At 38.3% G+C, this 19,516-nt stretch overlaps 1 protein-coding gene across 1 annotated transcript in view; it reads right to left on the reverse strand.

The window, feature by feature from the left end:
- The window catches only part of Icmt (isoprenylcysteine carboxylmethyltransferase ste14), a 36,474-nt gene extending 22,343 nt beyond the window's left edge, over positions 1 to 14,131 (reverse strand). Inside the window, exons 1-2 of the mRNA XM_067149217.2 lie at positions 13,875 to 14,131; positions 13,524 to 13,785 (exon numbers count right to left, since the gene is read on the reverse strand). Coding sequence (XP_067005318.2) covers positions 13,524 to 13,785; positions 13,875 to 14,066 — 454 coding nt within the window. The 5' untranslated portion in view covers positions 14,067 to 14,131. The remainder of the gene's footprint in view (positions 1 to 13,523; positions 13,786 to 13,874) is intronic.
- Between the last annotated feature and the right edge of the window lie 5,385 nt (positions 14,132 to 19,516).

Genomic DNA, 19,516 nt, shown 5'->3' on the forward strand with positions numbered 1-19,516 from the left:
AAGGCCTAGGAATGGTGAGGAAGCGGCCGTGGCCTTAATTAAGGTACAGCCCCAGCATTTGCCTGGTGTGAAAATGGGAATCCACGGAAAACCATCTTTCAGAGCTGCCGACAGTGGGGTTCGAACCCACCATCGCCCAGATGCGAGCTTACAGCGGCGCACTCCTAACTCCACGGCCAACTCGTCCGGTGTGGTGCCTTTTACAGGCAACGCAAACCTATGGTGTTCCTCACATAGGTGCAGTAATCACAGGGACTTGTACTATCCCATGGTGTTCCTCACATAGTGAGTACTAATCATAGGAAAGACAGACCCATGGTGTTGCTCATAGAGTGGTAGTAATCACAGATACTGTACAGTAAAACTCACCCTGATTCACACACTGTCACTACTAATCACAAACATGTTGTGTACCTAAGATAGTGGTACTAAATCTATTAAAGAAACTATTATAGTTTTATTTTGAGTCCACCTTGTCAATACACCTTATAATGATAGAAAATCATTAATTTAACATACATGTTTCGGGAAAATCATCCATTCCCTTTATCAGTGATGTCGGTTCAAGGAATAAAACATATAACACTATCTTTTGTTTTTTCTTACAATTTAAAGAAGTATTGTATCCTAATTTCACCATATCAATGAAGAAAGAAACTAATGAAATATTATGAAAATGATCATTACTTAAAATTTAATATTTTGTTGAATTGAATGAGAATACCTAAATAAACTTTTTAAGATCTTCAAGTTTTCTTCTTTTTTTTCTTCCTTAAATGATCAAACGCTAGTTTGTACAATGGGTTCTCTCCTGTGCTTCTTTCATTTAAACTTGATTCAAGGTCATTTTTTTTTGTGCAAGATAAATTTCTAAACTTTCCAAAACATTTATGAATTTTCCTTTTTTGGCTGAATGTATTAACTCCATGTCATTAGAAATGTCTGTAAATTTATGATTATTTTCAACCATATGCTCTCCCATTGCTGAATTCAGAAGAAAAAGAAGAAAAAAGAAAAAACTTGAAGATATATATTTAGATGCTCAACTGTTTGCTCAGACTGCTAATGGAGGTAATATGCATAACCACAAGCATGTTTGTATTGTAATCTTGTGTATATCAGAGTTCTAAAAAAACCTGTTTCGATGAATAAAATCAAGAAGCTTTACAAGTATGAGTACCAATGTGTATAGTGTTATTAACTGGAAAGTAATTTGCTACAACAATGAATTAGTCTCACTTCAACGGTTTTTCTTATATATTTGTTTTTTTTCTGAACCTGACATTCACGGGGCGAAGTGGGACATGGTGTGAGTGCACAAAAATGTTGTTGGGAAGAGTCAACTCTTCAAATACCGTGAAGAGGACATGATTAGTGCTATAAAAGAATGTAAAAGTACAGGTAAAAGTGTAAGGTAGGTTGTTGAAAAATATGGCGTACCAAAAATGACTTTACACAACAGATTGAAAGAAAAATTTGTGAATAACAGTCTTGAATGATGAAGATGAACATAGAAGAATTATTGGTGGGGTTTTACTTTGTGCTGACTGGGGATTTCCATTACAGACACATTACATCATTGATACAGTGCAGGACTATTTAAACAGGCAAGGCCGTGTTGTAAAAAATTGGAACTGGAATTGACTGGATCAGAAACCTCCTTCATCGGCACACAGAACTTACCCAACGTCTGTGCGAGAAGTAAAGAGGGCTCGAGCTGGTGTCACAAAAGAGAAGCTTATTTTGATAATCTTAGCAAGACTTTGGAGGGCATACCACCTTCAAATTCATCAATTACGATGAAACCAACTTTACGGATGATCCTGGGGTATGCAAAGTTGTCGTAAAAAGAGGTTGTCAACATGCAGAAAGGATTATTGATCACAGTAAGCAGTCCACAAGTGTAATGTTTGCTGCTTCTGCAGACGGTAATTTACTCCCGCCTTTTGTTGTATACAAGGCACTTGGTTCCAGTTCACTGTCTGGTGTCTACCCTACGTGGGAGGAAGGAGGAGCATTTGGATCAGAATATGGTATGAGCAAGTCTGGTTGGTTTGATATGCAACTGTTTGGAGAATGGTTCATGAAGATAGCAATGCCTCATATGCAGAGATTACAAGGAAAGAAGGCTTTGATTGGAGATAATCTTCCAAGTCATGTTTCAGAACAAGTGATCAGGGCGTGCAGTGAGAATGACATTGAGTTTGTCCTCCTACCACCAAACTCTACTTACCTCACTCAGTCTCTTGATGTCTCTGTGTTTCGACCATTGAAGAATGCTGCTAACAGACTGGAAAAAGAAACATTATGGATGTGTACCCAAAGTGGAATTCCCCAAGTTGCTGAAAATGTGTGTTGAAGAAGCTGGAGCTAACATGGAGACCAACATCCTCTCTGGCTTCAGAGCTTGTGGAATTGTTCTGCTGGATCCAGAAAAAGTTCTTTCAAAGATTCCACAAATGAATGTCACGGATAAGGAAGAATGTGACAAGACGTGGATGGATGCTCTATCTGAAAAATCTGCCGTCGCCTGAACAAGTAGCCCAGCCACAAGTAGGCGCAGGAACCTTTTGGTGTCTCCTGGTACAAGCAACTCCCCAAAAGACATGCAGCCAAAGCAGTGTACAACCTCAGTCTCATTGACAAATCAAAGAAAGGATAAAAAGAAGTCAACTCTTATAGAAAGTTTGCTTCAGATTTGCTGAAAGAGCCTCAAATCAATGAAAACTGCTATCGAGGAATTGTTTCTCCTGGGGTCGAATTGTTGAAAGGACCAGAAAGAGATTTCATAATTGTGAAATTCGTCACACAGGAAGATAGAAGTTTTATGTGGATGAAGTAGTGGGTGATAGATCTTCAAAGGATTCTATAACAATAAAGTTTTTAAGGAAAAAGGAAGGCAAGAAAATGATCTTTTTCCACTTTCCTGATGTTGTGGACCAGGGTGATGCCGTGTATGGAAATATTGTGGTATACCTGATCAAATAAACAGAAAGGAGGGGCTGATACACCTTTGCAAATTTAGATGATTATGCAGATGTCTCAAAAGTGTGGTAGGGAGTTGATATAGAGTAGCCTTATGAATAGAAAAATGGTGCCATATATTTTGTGTTTTTTTTGTTTTAAATTATGTTGTAGGTACCTCATTGGACAGATGAACAATTTTTTAAACAATACATTGTTTTATTCTTTCATATTATCTTATAAAATTTACAGTGAGAAAACAAGGGTGATGTGTTTTTTACTTTGAATAAAATGAAAATGTACTGATATTATTAATATTATTATTATAATCATCATCATCATCATCATCATCATCCTCATCATTAAAATCATTGCACATGCATTTAAGTGTCCCAGTTCACCCCAACATGTAGAAGTTTTCAAATTAACACAACAAATATAGATATAGTTTAAGCTTGGTGTAGAAGAATGAGAAAGGCTAAATACAATAATTCAAGGCTTTTCTGTAGCATTTAATGTGTAAAAATTAAAAAAAATACTCAAAATTTTGTCCCACTTCAGGTATGTTAAATTAATAATTTTCTTATCATTATCAGGTATATTGACAAGATGGATCCAAAATAAAATTATGATAGTTTCTTTAATAGATTCAGACAAGTCAATACAAGATCAAAGCAAATACCTATTAGGGTTAAGTTTATCAATAGCGGTACCAAGCATAAGTAAAAGTGGCCCATGGTGTTCCCCACATGGTGGTAAGCCTACTAATTACAAGTAGTCTCATGGTTCTAATTTGATCATCTCTTGGTCGATCCTTTTAGTCGCCTCTTATGACAGGCAAGGGATACCGTGGGTGTATTCTTCGCCTGCGTCCCCCACCCACAGGGGGATGTGTGTTTGGTCCGCGAGAGCTATTTCATTTCGCTCAAGTCCACCGCCAAGCCGGGTAGGACCCCCCTATCTGCCACCTGGGATGCGCCACGTGGGAGTATCACCTCTCCCCCTGCTAGTCCAGTGTAGTAGGTTCGTGGGATTAAAGTTTGGAACAGTCTGGTGCAAAAAGGAATTGGACAGGGATTAATAAAAATGATCATGGCAATGTACAAGGAATGTTGTAGTTGCATGCAAACACAAGTTGGCAGGACAAGTTGCTTCAAAATCACTAGTGGGCTGAGACAGGGAAGTGTTCTATCGCCAATCCTGTTTACAATAGTAATGGATGACATCATGAGAACAGAAAAAGCTGCATATGGAGGAAGAGAAATGAACATGTTATTTGCAGATGATATTGTGATTTGGGGAGAAAAGGACATGAATGTTCAAGAATAGTTGGATGTGGTGAATGGGAAGATTGAAGAATGTGGATTGAAAATAAGTGCAGAAAAGAGTAAAACTCTTGTTATGACTAGAGGGGAGAAAGAAGGGAAAGGTCAGATTAGATTTGCAGACAAGCCGCTGGAAGTAGTGGAGACGTTCAAATACCTGGGGAGTGAATTAATGGAGAATGCTCGACTGGATGCTGAAATTAGTAAGAGGATTCAAGCTTTAAGTTGTTTATATCATATAGTAAGAAACATGTTATGGGACAAAGATGTGCCAATGGAAGCAAAGGAAACTATGTACAAGATGTATTACGTACCCACAACAACTTATGAAGCAGAAACTTGGACAATGACAAAGAAGGATGAGAGTCGAAAACAGACAGCCGAAATGAAATTCTTGAGAAGTATGATACAGAAGAGTAGAAAAAACAAAATAGGGAATGAGAAAATCCAGGAAGAAATTGGAGTGGAAAAAAATGAATGATAGAATAGAGAAGAGTATAGATAAGAAAAATAAATAATAATTTATAAATAATAATAAGAATATAGAAGAGCCGACTAAGATGGTTTGGGCACATAAAGCGAATGAGTGATGAAAGAATGCCAAAACAGGTGATGGAAATGCAAATGCAAGGAAGGAGAGGCCGTGGACGACTACGACTGAGATGGAAGGACACAATCCAACGCAGTATTAGAGAAAGAAACCTGGACTGGGACACAGTGTTGGAGGAGGAGTGGTGGAAAGACCGAAGAAAGTGGAGAGGAACCATATTTGCCCCTACCCAGCTACAGCTGGATAATGGGAAATGATGATGATGATGATGATGATGAGCAATGCAAAACATAAGGAGTTGGGCTTTATGTTTGTCATTTGTGCTTCAATTCATAATTACCAGTGTGGTATGGTTACGATGTACTGAGTGAAGATGGTAATAAATAGTGCGATGATCATGAATCATGCACAGCTGCAAGATGTGGAACAAGCCAGAACCCAGACAAGCAATAGCTTTGAATGCACTAGTATGTTGCCTTTGGAGGTCCCCATTCATCAAGGGTTTTAATAATATAAAACTACCTGACTGGTTAGACATTATGCTTTTTAGTGACAAATTGCCAACAGTGAGAATAATGAAAGTTTACATTCAATCATACAAATGAAATGGCACATGGCTTTCAGTGCTAGGAGTGTCTGAGGACATGTTCAGCTCGCCAGGTACAGGTCTTTTGATTTAACGCCCATAGGCGACCTGCGAGTCATTATGAGGAAGAAGTGATGACGAAGACGACACATACACCCAGCCCCCTTGTCAGCGAAATTAAGCAACGATGGTTAAAATTCCCGACCTTGCTGGGAATCGAACCCAGGACTCCTGTGACCAAAGGCCAGCACGCTAACCATTTAGCCATGGAGCCGGACTCAATCATACAAAGTTAATAATAACAACAACAGTGAATGGCATACTAGTTGTGATGGCTGCCACATGATAAGACATAAAACAGATACTGCAGAAAAATATTTCAACAACCTGTTGAACACGCAAATTTTGTTGGGCACTAGTTTTACGGGGAAGTGGGAAGGAGAAGAATGTTGCTTCAGTGATAATTTCTGCGGTATTACCAACCAAATAAAGTGAATCAATTGAGCTCAGCCTCAACAATATTTACTTCATACATACATGTTTATTTTATACATATAAATGAAAGAAAAAGGAACAGATATGATAAGAAATAAGGAAAATGTAAAGAAATATGGTGCTGTAGATACTTGTGTCTGCCCTGAAGCACTTCGCGGTACTAAGAAACATTTGCAGAAACATGATAAAATGTATGTAAAAATAAAATCATAATTACATCTGTGCTACAATATTTCTTTTTTCATGTTAAATATTAAGTCCTTAAAACATACTAAGAAATCAAGATATTAGACACACACATACATATATAAAAGGAAAATTACTTCTACTACATGATGCCATATTAGATTCACTTTTTATGAAAATGAAATATTTGTACCAACATGACAATCTCATACTTTGCTCTGCTATAAAAAATTTTTTCCTATATAACCTGTTGCTCATTATACCAGGTGGTCCACCAGCCCCTTGCGACCCAGTTTTGTGCATCCTTCACATTTACTACAATTCTGAAAGACATCGGTCCCTCTCCCTAAACTGGGATAATATAATGAGATGTGTGCTTACGGGCTAGAAGACAGCAGGAATCGTGAGTGCCACTATTAATTCATTATGGGTACCTTGAATGAACCCGTAAAATGAGTACAGATACGCATAACATGTACTTTAAAACAGAAAGTGGACGCACAGACCGGGAGCACAGTACTGCATAGGCTGGGAAGTGGGTGCCGTAGGTCAAGTGTCACAGTAGCTCAAATGGCAAACGGACGGGGAGATATGTGATAGTGGACAGTGCTCGAGGTAGGAGGTTCGAATCCCACATAAGAATTCTTTTAACAGCGAGTTGACTGGGATGTGGTAAGGTTCCGTACTTGATAGCTTCCAAGGACTGATTTGTTTATTTGACCCTGTAAAAGACCGTATGTATCGTTGCACTAGGTATGGTGCTGGGTTAGACGAGGATGTGGAGATGATGGTCTGTGGCCAGTATAGGCTGGTAAATGGGCGCCGTAGGTCAAGTGTCGCAGTAGCTCACATGGCTAGCGCGCAGTAGGATGCTTGATAGTTGACAGCGCTCAAGGGTTAGAAGGTTCAAGTCTCATGTAAGTAATTTTTTAAAGTCAGTTGCCTGGGATGTGGCAAGGTTGTACACAGGGATATTACAAATGATTTGAGTGATTCCAAAGCTCGACAATAACTTTATTATTTGACATATTGTCACAAGGCTTTGCACACTCATAGAAAACCTCAAAACATTTTTTTTTTTTTTTTTTTTGGACATTTAGAAATGTTCGATATGTGCCCCTTTAGTGATTCTGCAGACATCAAGCCTATAATCAAGTTCGTCCCACACTCGGCGCAGCATGTCCCTATCAGTGGATTCGAAAGCACGGTTGATGTGAGCTCGCAGTTCTGGCACGTTTGTTGGGAGAGGAGGTGTAAACACTGAGTCTTTCACGTAACCCCACACAAAGAAATCGTATGGGGTTAGGTCAGGAAAGCGTGGAGGCCATGACATGAAATGCTGATCATCAGCTCCACCACCACGACTGATCTATTGGCTTGGCATTTTCCTGTTTAAGAATTGACAAACATCATCATGGAAGTGGGATGGAGCACCATCCTGTTGGAAAATGAAGTCTGGCTGTCCTCCAGTTGCGGCATGAGCCAATTTCTCGGCATGTCCAGATACACGTGCCCTGTAATGGATTTTTCGCAGAAGAAAAAGGGGCCATACACTTTAAACCGTGAGATTGCTCAAAACACACTAACTTTCGGTGAATTTCGAATGTGCTGCATGATAGCGTGAGGATTCTCTATCCCCCACAGATTCGCATATTGTGCCTGTTCACTGCACCATTAACAAAAGAATGTTGCTTCATCACTGAAGACAAGTTTCGTACTAAACTCATCCTTTTTCATACACTGTTGCAACCACGCCGAATATTCAAGGTGTTTGAATTTGTCATCGGGAGTCAGGGCTTGTAGCAATTGTAAGCGGTAAGGCTTCTGCTTTAGTCATTTCCGTAAGCTTTTCCAAACGGTCGGCTGTGGTATATTCAGCTCTCTGCTTACTCTCTCCGTCGACTTCTTCTCCCCTGATTGTTATAATGTAAATATTTTTTAAACTTTATTCTCAACTGTTCAATTGGACAATGTAAATACTGTATAGTTACCAACCATTGACATTAATTTTTGGTTACAAACATTGACGCCGAGCACTACACCCTTTCTCCCTTGATTGTTATAATGTAAATATTTTTAAAACTTCATATTTTCCTATGATTGCGTCAACTGTTCTCCAGAGCACCACTGCCGAACTCTACTATTTTAATTTTACGCATTGGTGCTGACTTCTTATTCAATAAACCTATATGTTCAACCATCACTATTGTACAACTGTTTCTCTTACTTAATTTTTGTAATGTGTATTAATAATATGTATTAATTTGTGCATGTCAACTACTAACCAGGTACCTGATTTTTGCCTTGAGGAGATAATTTGACTGATGATGCCCTCAATGAAGGGAGAAACACGTCTCAAGTGGAATCAATAATAAATTCCTAAATTGTAAAATTTATATGTATTGAATAGGTGACAAAACAAACCTTTTAGCATCCTACATTCTGTTGGCTACACGTGAAACTTGCCCGCACGCGATCAACTGTTTCTTCAGTCACTGCAGGTCGACCTGTTGATTTCCCCTTACAGAGGCATCCTGAAGCTTTAAACTGCACATACCATCGCCAAATGGAGTTAGCAGTTGGTGGATCTTTGTGGTACTTCGTCCTGAAGTGTCGTTGCACTGTTATAACAGACTGATGTGAGTGCATTTCAAGCACAACAAATGCTTTCTCGGCTCCTGTCACCATCTTGTCTCACTGCGCATTGCTGCTATGCTCTCATGGCAGAAATCTGAAGTGCGACTTCAGCAGACCAAAACTTTTAGAGTTTTTCTACATGCCTGTTGAGTTTCGTGACCATATTATGTCAATTCATGGAGCTACAGTGAATTTATGAAATCGCTTTAGTCATTTGTAATAACCCTGTACTTAATACTGGTATTTTTCACAAATGGATTTGTTTATTTGGCCCTGAAAAGGGCTGTTGGTATGGAGCTGGGTTGATAGAGCCTAGGAAGCACTTGACAGGATTTCAATTATCCACGTCGTTTAACGCAGCACCTGCCCAAACTGATGACCTCTGTGATCGATACAGAGCTGCGCGCAATGTTGAAAGGACCTTCTATTTCAGAAATCATGCTGTACAACCTCTCAATCAACTATAACATTGCAGTTTTATGCCTCCAGTAATATGCTTATCATAATCAGAGATTTCAGAGAAATTCCTAAGGCCACTGCTTCACAGGCTATATTGCGTGTGACAGAAGTGGTAGCTTCTCTTGCTCCACAGTATATAATATTACAAACAGAGGAAAATGACATGTCAGTAAGTAAAAGTTTTACAGAATTGTCAAATTACCCAGAATTACTGGTGCCAGTGACTGTACCCACATTAGAAAACAGTCTTCTGGAGGAGATTCCATAGAGTAATATACAAACAGGAAGGAGATCTTTTTCATGAAACGTACAGGCTGTGGTTGATGCAAATCTAAAAATCAAGAATATTGCAGCAAGATGGTCAGGATCAGCAAATGATGCTACCATTTTCAACAATTAATTCACGACTGAGGGCTCAGTTCCTGTCAGATGTGCATGGCAATACTTTATTGCTTGGAGATTCTGGGTATAGCATCAAACCATATCTAATGACATCATCTGCAGCACCTGCTAATCCTGCAGAATCGTAATATAACGAATCACAAACAAGAACACGAAACATTGTTGAAAGGCTCTTTGGAATCTGGAAATGGTGATTCTCCATTTTGTCTCTAGGCATAAGACAAAAATTGAAAACGGCTCAGGTGGTATTTGTAGTTTTGCTTATAATTGCAAGATACATGAATAAACCTGAGCCGGACTTGGATCATGTGGATGAAGACAGTTCTGAGCTGCTCCAGTGTTACCTAATTTCTCCTAACACTGCAAGGTAAATTACCGTGTCACATGGCTAAAAAGTCTAGAAATATTATGTCTGCCATATGGCATCAATGGGCTGGAAAGGACAATGGGACAAAGCTTTTAACATTATAAAGGAGAAAGGAAATAGGACAAGAAGGTATAATGGAAAGGACACTAGGGACTGAAGTAAACTAGTAAAGAATTTGGTAGGCAAATGCTCATTCCAGCTTACTTTACAAATTTACTGTATGGCTTGCATTTTATTGCCCAGCGAGGAAAGCAAGGGAAAACTACCTCACTCCTCATTTCCTTAGTTCACCTCTTCGGTGATCTCAGGGCAATCTACGGCAGCAGATGGCGGAGATATTGAGAATCAAACCAGCCTTCCAACTGAATAATTCAACATACATACAGTGGCACTTCAGAGTTTTCAGCGAACAAAAGCGGGACGCAATCTTATTAAAAATATTATAATTTGATTTCTGCTTTCAAGTTTTCACACTGGTAGTTTCCTATAACAAAAACATAATTCCACTGTAGCATTATATGTTACTGGGCGAGCTGGCTGTGTGGTTAGTGGCACGCAGCTGTGAACTTGCATCCGGGAGATAGTGGGTTTGAACCCAGCTGTAGATGCTGGTGCTGTTCCTTAATTTTAAGGCCACGGCCGCTTCCTTCCCATTTTTAGGCCTTTCCTATCGCACTGTTGCCACAAGACCTATCTGTGTTGGTGCAACGTAAAGCAAATTGTAAAAAATAAATAAATTATAAGTTAAACATTGTTGTAAATTAACGTGAACATTGGCATGGAACTATTACAAGACAAACAATATTTCTGTACTAACTGCACAACCAGTTCTGTACTTCCTTGGAAGTAACATTAGGACAATATTTGTTTTTATGTGCTATTTTTGCTATCAGAAGTAAACAAAACATAGTCTATAGTCATCTCATCTCAGCAAGATCGTACCTTTCTTTCTTCACCTCGGTTTGACTTAGGCAGGTCATTATAAGACTCAACATAAGTTTAAACTCTAGTTACTGTTTAACATAATCTTCAGTTTTAGAGGTGAAGAGAAGGAATAGTATGAAGAGGAGAAAGAAAATGATCAGTGATCAATACTTGCTCCCTAGAGACAAGACTTTCACATGTGCGGGAACGGCTGTTGTTTGTTTACTTCTTGCAGCTTTCTCGGGAAGGATGTTGTCATGAGGTGCACAATGCTGGCAATCTCTCTACTTAGGAAGTAATGGGTGGTGCTTGAAGAACTAATAGGTGGTGGTAGTGGTGGTGATTATTGTTGCACCATTGGTCTGGACTGATTCTTGCCATGCGGACAGTTAGGACATGACCTGGACAAGACCAGTGATATAGGGACAAACAAAGGGTGTCAGAGGGCAAAAGCCCCCAGGTTAGAGCTGCAAAGCGGCCTTAGGCCTCTACTTTCCTGTGGAAACACCACTGGTCTGGACTGGTTCTTGCCATGCGGATGGTTGGGATAGTGATACAGGGATTAGTAAAGAGGAGTCCGGAACGTAAGCCCCCAGGTTAGAGACACAAAGGGGCCCTAGGCCTCTACTTTCCTGTGGAAACACTATTGGTTCCTTAACATGTTACATTTTTATAATCATTGCCTACCCTTGCAGAAAGGACCAACTGACAATAATTATACTGCCATTAATTGCAGTAGCTAAAGAGGCCAGCTGGCAATATTTTGTCATTGGGTAAATCTAAAACAGTTTCTGGGGTTGGTAACGGAATCATAACTGACGGGAATGAGATCGCATGCCACTTTAACTTGGCCAATAGGAATGCAAGTAGCTACTTCAGTAATGAAAATGGTGTGTAATGCTCTTCATTAGATTATAAAAGTAAATATACTTCTGGGGGCGGGCTGGTGGGTTCCTAGATATCAGAATGAAGACAGGGCCGATGACCTTCGATGTTAGGCCCCTTTAAACAACAAGCATCATCAGAATGAAGACATCTCTCCTCTGAGATGCATTCCAGGTAAGATTTCATTAATTTCCACTTACTTATAATGCTAGAAAAATCTTGTCTCGAAAGGTCAATTTTTATTAGGCCTACATGTGATATAAATCATTTTTGGTTCCGTATTGATATTTGACTTTATATAATAACAATAAGTTATTTTATTATTTTATCCACCTAATCAATACATTAAACACAAACAATTAGGACCCTGTCATTAATAAATTGTTAATAATGGACAACACAACAAGTTACTCTTGCTGCAAGCCAAGAGACTCACCTTAGAACCAACTAATAATATGCTTACCCACACACAACTCCAGCATCGTCCCTTTTGACCAGTACGTCAACAAAACTCGCAATTCGTAGTAATGTCACAACATCACATCAAGTGAGATGGTTTAAAGGAGTCCAAATCAAATTTGAACACCAACTAAGAGCTAACAGTTTTCACACCATCAATAAAGTGAAAATATTATACCATACGTTATTGACATTTAGATCACAACTGATTATTCATCAGTGTTAAGACTACCATTTAATGACATTTTAAATGCCAATGTTTACCATCACATTTTAACAAGACGTCATTTGATCTTATAATTCGGAATGTTTTTCCATTTTTAACCACTTGTTAGTTAAATATTATCATGTATCAACTTCCTTAAATTCACAAGTTCACAATTAACTGTTGTATTATTCACCTCATTCTTAGTTACAAGCCTTATAAAGTTATCAATTTAATAAATTTTTGCCACATGTTAATTTTTATACATGACCTTTTAAGATTCTTTTTAATACAGTCCTATTTTAACATTAATTTATAAGTCAATCAGGTGAAGGATTTTATTTTTAAGGTCAAATTATGGCTGATGATGCCTACATAAGCGAAACATGTATCATATTTTTAAATAATATGTCAACGAACAATTTATTAATGACAAGGTCCTAATTGCTTGTGTTTAATGTATTGATTAGGTGATAAAATAATAAAATAACTTATTGGTATTATATAAAGGGTCAATTTTTACTGATCAGTGAAAAGAAGATGGAATATATTGTCAGTCGGTCCTTTCTGCAAAGGTAGGCAATGATGATAAAAATATGCCCACTCTTGCAAAATGACCGACTGATGATATATCATCAATTGGTCCTGTATAAGGGGTAGTGCATAGAACGAGTAACTTGGCTCTTTGTTACGATATTCTTCCCTTCTCCATAAATTTCATGATTTAATGTTTTGTTTTTTATCTTCTGCCTTACTGGTTTTTATTATGTCCAAACTGTAAGTTAGAATAGGGAGCACTGGAACACAAACAACTTTCTTCAGCTTATCCCAGGTATTGCAGGAGTCGTTAGAGCCGCCAGTTTCAATCTGATTTGCCCAAATGTTTAATGCCAGATGCCCTGCCTGTCACCAAGTTAATTTTCATGTTCCATCTTTAACACTAAAGTAATGCGCTTATTTTTGACAGGAGTCCTTCATATATAAAAGTATGCTGAGCATTGCTCACTTTCATTTTTCCTGTAAAGATTTTCAGTACATTCATTTGAATAGTGACAGAAAATAATCAAAGTATACTATACCTGGGAAAAACCATCGTTCTATAAGAAACTCCAACCAACTAGCCACTGCAGCAACTGCATACTCCCTACTATGATTCAAGATGAATGAATCAAGTGACAATGTCCTGGGATTGGTGATAGCTATCATCAGGAATTCTGAGTAATGAAATAGTGCCATAAAGCACATATACCACCCAAATACTTTCCATGACGGTCCTGCAAGAACTGATACAAAAATTCCGATGGAAAAGACCAATCCTAGGAAAGCCGATCGAATTGCAACCTGAAAGATATAAATCACTTTGTGTTATATGCAAATATTATGATATGACTGATAAACAATTGTTAAGAATGATCTATTAATGTAATTACCTGATACGTAAATCCTTGCAGGCAGAAGAAGAGTAAAATATTTAGTAGTTTATAATAAGTAGGAAGTATCCACCATAAATGTGGTGTCAAACAATCTTCATTCAAACAGAATGTCGGCAGAAACAAAAGCAAAGATAAGAGAGCGGTTGATAGAAAACTATATAAACTTATTTTACCATTGTATATTAACATCCTAACATAAATAATAGAGAAAACTTAGAATAACAAATCGCACGTAAGGTTATGATCAGAACAACCGGAACCATACCTTTTGTTTACAATTGTACTATCGATTATTATCGTCAGTGCGAGAAATATACGAAGGGTCTTCTTCTTCTTCTTCTTGTATGTTGTTGGGCTTAGTTTTAACTCTGTACCCAATAACCACACCGTTTGTTAATGCACTTATTTGTGTTGAAAGAATATCAGTAAGTTCTAGGTTGGTAATCCTGGGTAATGCAAGGTTTGGAAGTTGTTTTGCGTGGTTGAGGAAGAATCAGAGGAGTAGGCTTGTGCTGGTAAAGAATGATTAAATTATTAATTGGACCCTATGTTAGATTGTAATGAAAAGATAATATTCGCCGATATGTGATATCCATGATAGATATGGAATTTCTTCTATTATCGGTGAGCTGATTTGTACTGTTGTTAACATGTGTAGTTTAAAGGAATAGTCAGGTTATGTAATGTAAGTGTGAGAACGTTAGTGACAAGTGTAGGCTACTAAGGGTGACTTATAAGGCGATTTTACATTCATCAAGGAAATTAGTGAGCATATTTACTAATGGTTCCGTAGGAGCATGAATAAGACAAGCGACACTAGTTGGTAGAGGAACGTTATGATTTATTAGTGCTTGAAAAAACTTTTTTCTTTGGTTAGAATAGTTACAACATTGGAATATTATGTGATGAATCGTACCACTTGCTTGCTGACAGGTGCAAATATCTGTGTCACTGATATGAAATTTATACTTATATTCGGGTGTAAGCGCATGATTGAATCGTAAACGGATTAGTGTAGTTATATGTCTTCTAGAGTAAGTGCCCATAGTGAACCAGGGGGTTCTTTGCAGTTCCGGTTGTAGTTGATAATAAGCTTTACCCTTCGTTTTTGCGGAATTTTTCCATAGAGAAGACCATTTTTGAAGTACGTTCTGTTTGATAGTAGGGGAATAATCCGTGTGTGGAATGGCGAGGTAATAGGGAAGTCCTTGTCCTTCAGCTGCAGCTTTAGCTAAACGATCAACCTGAACATTACCTGGTATGCTGCAATGACTTGGTATCCAAATTAATATTATATCATGCTGAGTTACGGAAAGGTTGTATAACAATTTACGGATGTTCCATATATACCAACTAGAAGATTCCTGCGGGGTTTTGATACTTTGAAGTACACTTAATGAATCGGTACAGATGATGGCATTAGGAATATTATATTGCCGTAAACATAAAAGAGTTTGGCGAATAGCAAATGTTTCAGCAGTGTATATGGAAGCGTTGGGTGGTAACGTAAATTGTTGCTGAAAGTTAAGCTGGGGGATGTAATAGGCAGCTCCAGTTCCCTCTGAAGTCTTAGATCCGTCTGTAAAGCAATTTGTGTATTGTTTATGCGGATTGAGAAATGCTTGGAAAGTTTTATTAACTAAAGTGGGATTATTCTTCAGATTACCCGGAAGGTGTTCGAAAGTAGTAGTTATGATGGAAGGGTGGTATGTAGATAAGTTGTATTCGTTAGAGTATGCCGGTAATGATCTTGTCTGTACAACATTATTTCTTAAGGGAAAAATGACTTCATATGCCAATAGAAGTGCCGGTATGTTGTTGACTTTCAATTTTCGACATATTTGGTACTCATTTAAAAGCTGCAATTTAGGTAATATGGGATGACGATTCAGAGCTATCTTTTTAAGTAAATATTTAGACGCTAGATATTCTCTTCGTATAGTCAAGGGTAGTTCTGCTGCTTCAACCAGTAAGGCATTGGTGGGTGTTGTCCGTAATGCACCTAATATGATTCGTAAAGCGTTGAATTGTAACGTGTCCAGTTTTTTTAGGTTGGTCTTTGACGCCGTATCGAAGAAATGGCAGCCATAATCTATCCTTGCCCGGATTGAATTTTTATATAAGAGTAGTAGTGTGGCCGGATCCGATCCCCAGTTTCTACGAGTTAAGGACTTAAGAATTTGGATTGTATTTTCAATGTTGGACTTCAGTCGGTCAAAATGTGTCTTCCAATTTAACTTATTGTCTATGAAAATTCCTAAATATTTGGTATAGGGTTGAATAGTAATATGGTGGCTAGCATATGGTAGTGCAGATTTGTCATATGTTCGTTTTTGGGTAAATATAACAGCTGCACTCTTGGAGTGTGTGATTTCTAAACCGTGGTGTTCCATCCACTAATGTATATGAGAGAGGGTTTGGGAGATGGAGTGACGACATTGGTCTACGGTATTTTGTGTGGTATAGATCAGTATGTCGTCTGCAAATTGCAATATACGTGCATGAGGAGTTACTACTCGTTCCAAATCACCTGTATAGAGAGTAAAAAGTATTCCACTTAATATATCCCCTTGCGGAATCCCGACATTGGCCTGTCGTGCACAAGTATTAAGTCTATAATTTTTCAAATTTAATGTTCGATTTAGCAAAAGGTTTTTAAATATATGAATAAGGGGTAGTGGGAAGTGTAACTTATGTAATTTTTGAAACAAAATGTGAAGATCAACATTATCGTAAGCTCCTTTGACATCGAGAAAAACCGCTATAGTAGCTTGTTTTCGGCACCGTGCTAATAAGAGGTCCGTTAAAAAAATATTTAAGGCATCTATGGTACTTCGTCCTTTTATGAAAGCGAATTGACATTTTGGTAAATCATTATGATACTCTAATTGCCATATTAATCTGCGGAGAAGGATGCGTTGAAAGGTTTTACGTAGACAGGACCCTAATATTATACCTCTATAATTTTGAGGTTGTAAGGGATCAGTACCTGGTTTGTGTATTGGAATAATGTCAAAATTATTCCAGTCTGAAGGTATTACAGTATCTGTGAAAATTTTATTAAACCGGTTAAGAATAATGGATTTAGCCTTAGTTGGTAGAGAGCTGAGCATCTTGTAAGTTATAAAATCAGGCCCTGGGGATGTAGTTTTTTTATGTAGGGCGATTTCGAATTCCTGATATGTAATAGGATTCATCAAAGATTGATATTTATTAGAAGAGTATGAACAACTTAAGAGATAAGCAGGCTGAACAAAATCGGGTGTTAAATTACAGTAGAATTGATATAATTGGGGCGGAGATAAAGCTGTAGGTTGGGGTGTGTGCCGAGAGTTACTAAGAGAGCGAAGTTTTGCCCAGATGATCTTGCTGGATGTAGTACTGTTAATACTCTCTACGAAGGTTTTCCATGCGATTCGACGTTTATTGTTAAATAAACATCTAATTTTTGCACAGATTCGTTTATATTGCATGTAATTAGTAAAAGTAAAATGTTTTCGTAAATTTTGCAGCAGGTTTCGCCGTCGTCTAATCCAGACCTCACATTCTTGATCCCACCAACGGATTTTGAGCGTTGGATTATGATTGGTTGAGGTTTTGTAAATGATTGGATGATAGATGTCGAGATACGATTTTATACAGTGTAAAAGCGAATCATATTCCGCGGATGGCACTTTATAGGTATGACTGAACTGATCCTGAATAAATTGCGAAAAGAGATCGTAATCCATATTATTCAGATTGCGTATAGGTATCCGAGGAAGCGTGTAAGTTGAAAAAGACCTGTGGTTAGACCATGTAACGAGAATGGGGAAGTGATCACTACCATGAAGGTCCTTAATAGTTTGCCAAGATAATTTATGCGCTATGTCCGTGGTACATATAGTAAGATCTACCGCGCTCGGAGCATTTGTAGGGGCTGATAGCCGGGTAGGTGATCCATCATTAATTATGGTGAGATTGACTTGAAGAGAAGAGGTTAAGATATGAGTTCCTTTGGAGCTATTGCTCTTGCTTCCCCAAGTTACGTGATGAGCATTGAAGTCACCAAATATAATATTTTGCTTCGCACCGGTAAATTGGTTAAAAAAATTGGACCAATTATGGTAGGAACCATGTATATCGGGAGGGCAGTAAAAGTTAGAAAAGATAAAATCTTTTATTTGAATGCGCTGAAAGTAAGTGCCTGCAATAGCTTGTTCCGATGGGAGAAGATGATAGGGTATGCAATTCTTAATTACAATTGCAATTCCACCATATCCTGCACCATCTAATCGTTCAATAGTATATCCATTAATGCGAAAGTTAATGTAATTTGAAAACCATGTTTCTTGTAAGAAGATAATATCTGGTTGGAATTCGTTAATGAGTAGGATTAACTCATGTCGCTTGTTTACCACACTCCTACAATTCCATTGCAGTAACTGCATATTTAGTATCTAAAATGGGGAGGATTTTATCAAGTATCAACTTTAATAAATGTCGCCATTGGACATTTGGTCCCATTAGTTCCATCAGATTAACAAAATCGTCCTGGATCTCTTTGCGTATATCTTTAACAGGGGCTACTTTTGATGTGGAAGGGGTCATTCCCTGCTCGTTTTCGCTAGCAGGATTAGTAGAAACCGCCGGTGTACTAGTATGGGTGGTCGGAGGTTGGTGAGCTAGTGATTTTTCCGTTGGTGGGGTTCGTATTAGATTGAGATAGGTCTCTCGATCATAACCCGGGCGTGGTGGTGGACGAGGTTCCCGGTGTACATAGGTAGTGATTTTACGTTTACGCGGGTTGAAATTATCAGGTCTGCTTCCCAGAGTTTCAGCCAAGGATGGAAAATGATGTGGTAGTAAGGTAGGATTATAGTTAACGGGTTGCAGCCTATTTTTGGCTTCTTCAAAGGAAACGTTTTCTGTACACATATGCTTCTTAATGGCTGTCTGTTGTTGGTGCACAGCACATCGCGAGGATCCGACTTGATGATTCTGATCACAATGGAGGCATTTGACAAGCGTTTGTTGACAGTCCTTCGTGACATGGTTATTGCTGCATCGGCCACAACGAGGAGTTTTCGCCCGACAATTGAGGGCTGTATGTCCGTAACGTTGGCAATGTTTGCAAATAATAGGATTAAAGATGAAGACCTGAACGTCCAAAATGACGCTAAAAATAGTAATCTGCCGAGGGAGAATTTGAGTTTCAAAAGTGACCTTCACAGTTCCTGTCGGAACATACTCGAATGAATCAGCGTTAGATTTTCTTCTTTTAAGGCGTTGGACACCTATAACCGGCACAGGTGAATCAATAAATTTCTTAAGTTCATCTTCAGTTAAAGTCAAATCTACTCCCCTTACTAAACCGACCCTGTAGACATTGGAGGAAGGTATATAAGCTTTCAGGTTTTTCTCACTGAGAATGGGGTGTTGCATAAAATGATTAGCATCGTCAGCTGTGAAACAAGTTAATTGGATCCGATTTTTTCCTTTTCTATGAATAGCTTTGATACCCGGAATTTTACGCTCATAAAAGAGCCTACCCAATGCCATTGGGTGTAAGTTGCCCACATTTTTGTTATCATTTGCTTCAACAAACACAAGATAGGGGCCCATATGATTGGCAGGGTATCGGGTCGCTGGTGGAATTT

This window comes from Anabrus simplex, chromosome 6 (assembly GCF_040414725.1).
Source record: "Anabrus simplex isolate iqAnaSimp1 chromosome 6, ASM4041472v1, whole genome shotgun sequence".
In the NCBI taxonomy this organism is placed as follows: domain Eukaryota; kingdom Metazoa; phylum Arthropoda; class Insecta; order Orthoptera; family Tettigoniidae; genus Anabrus; species Anabrus simplex.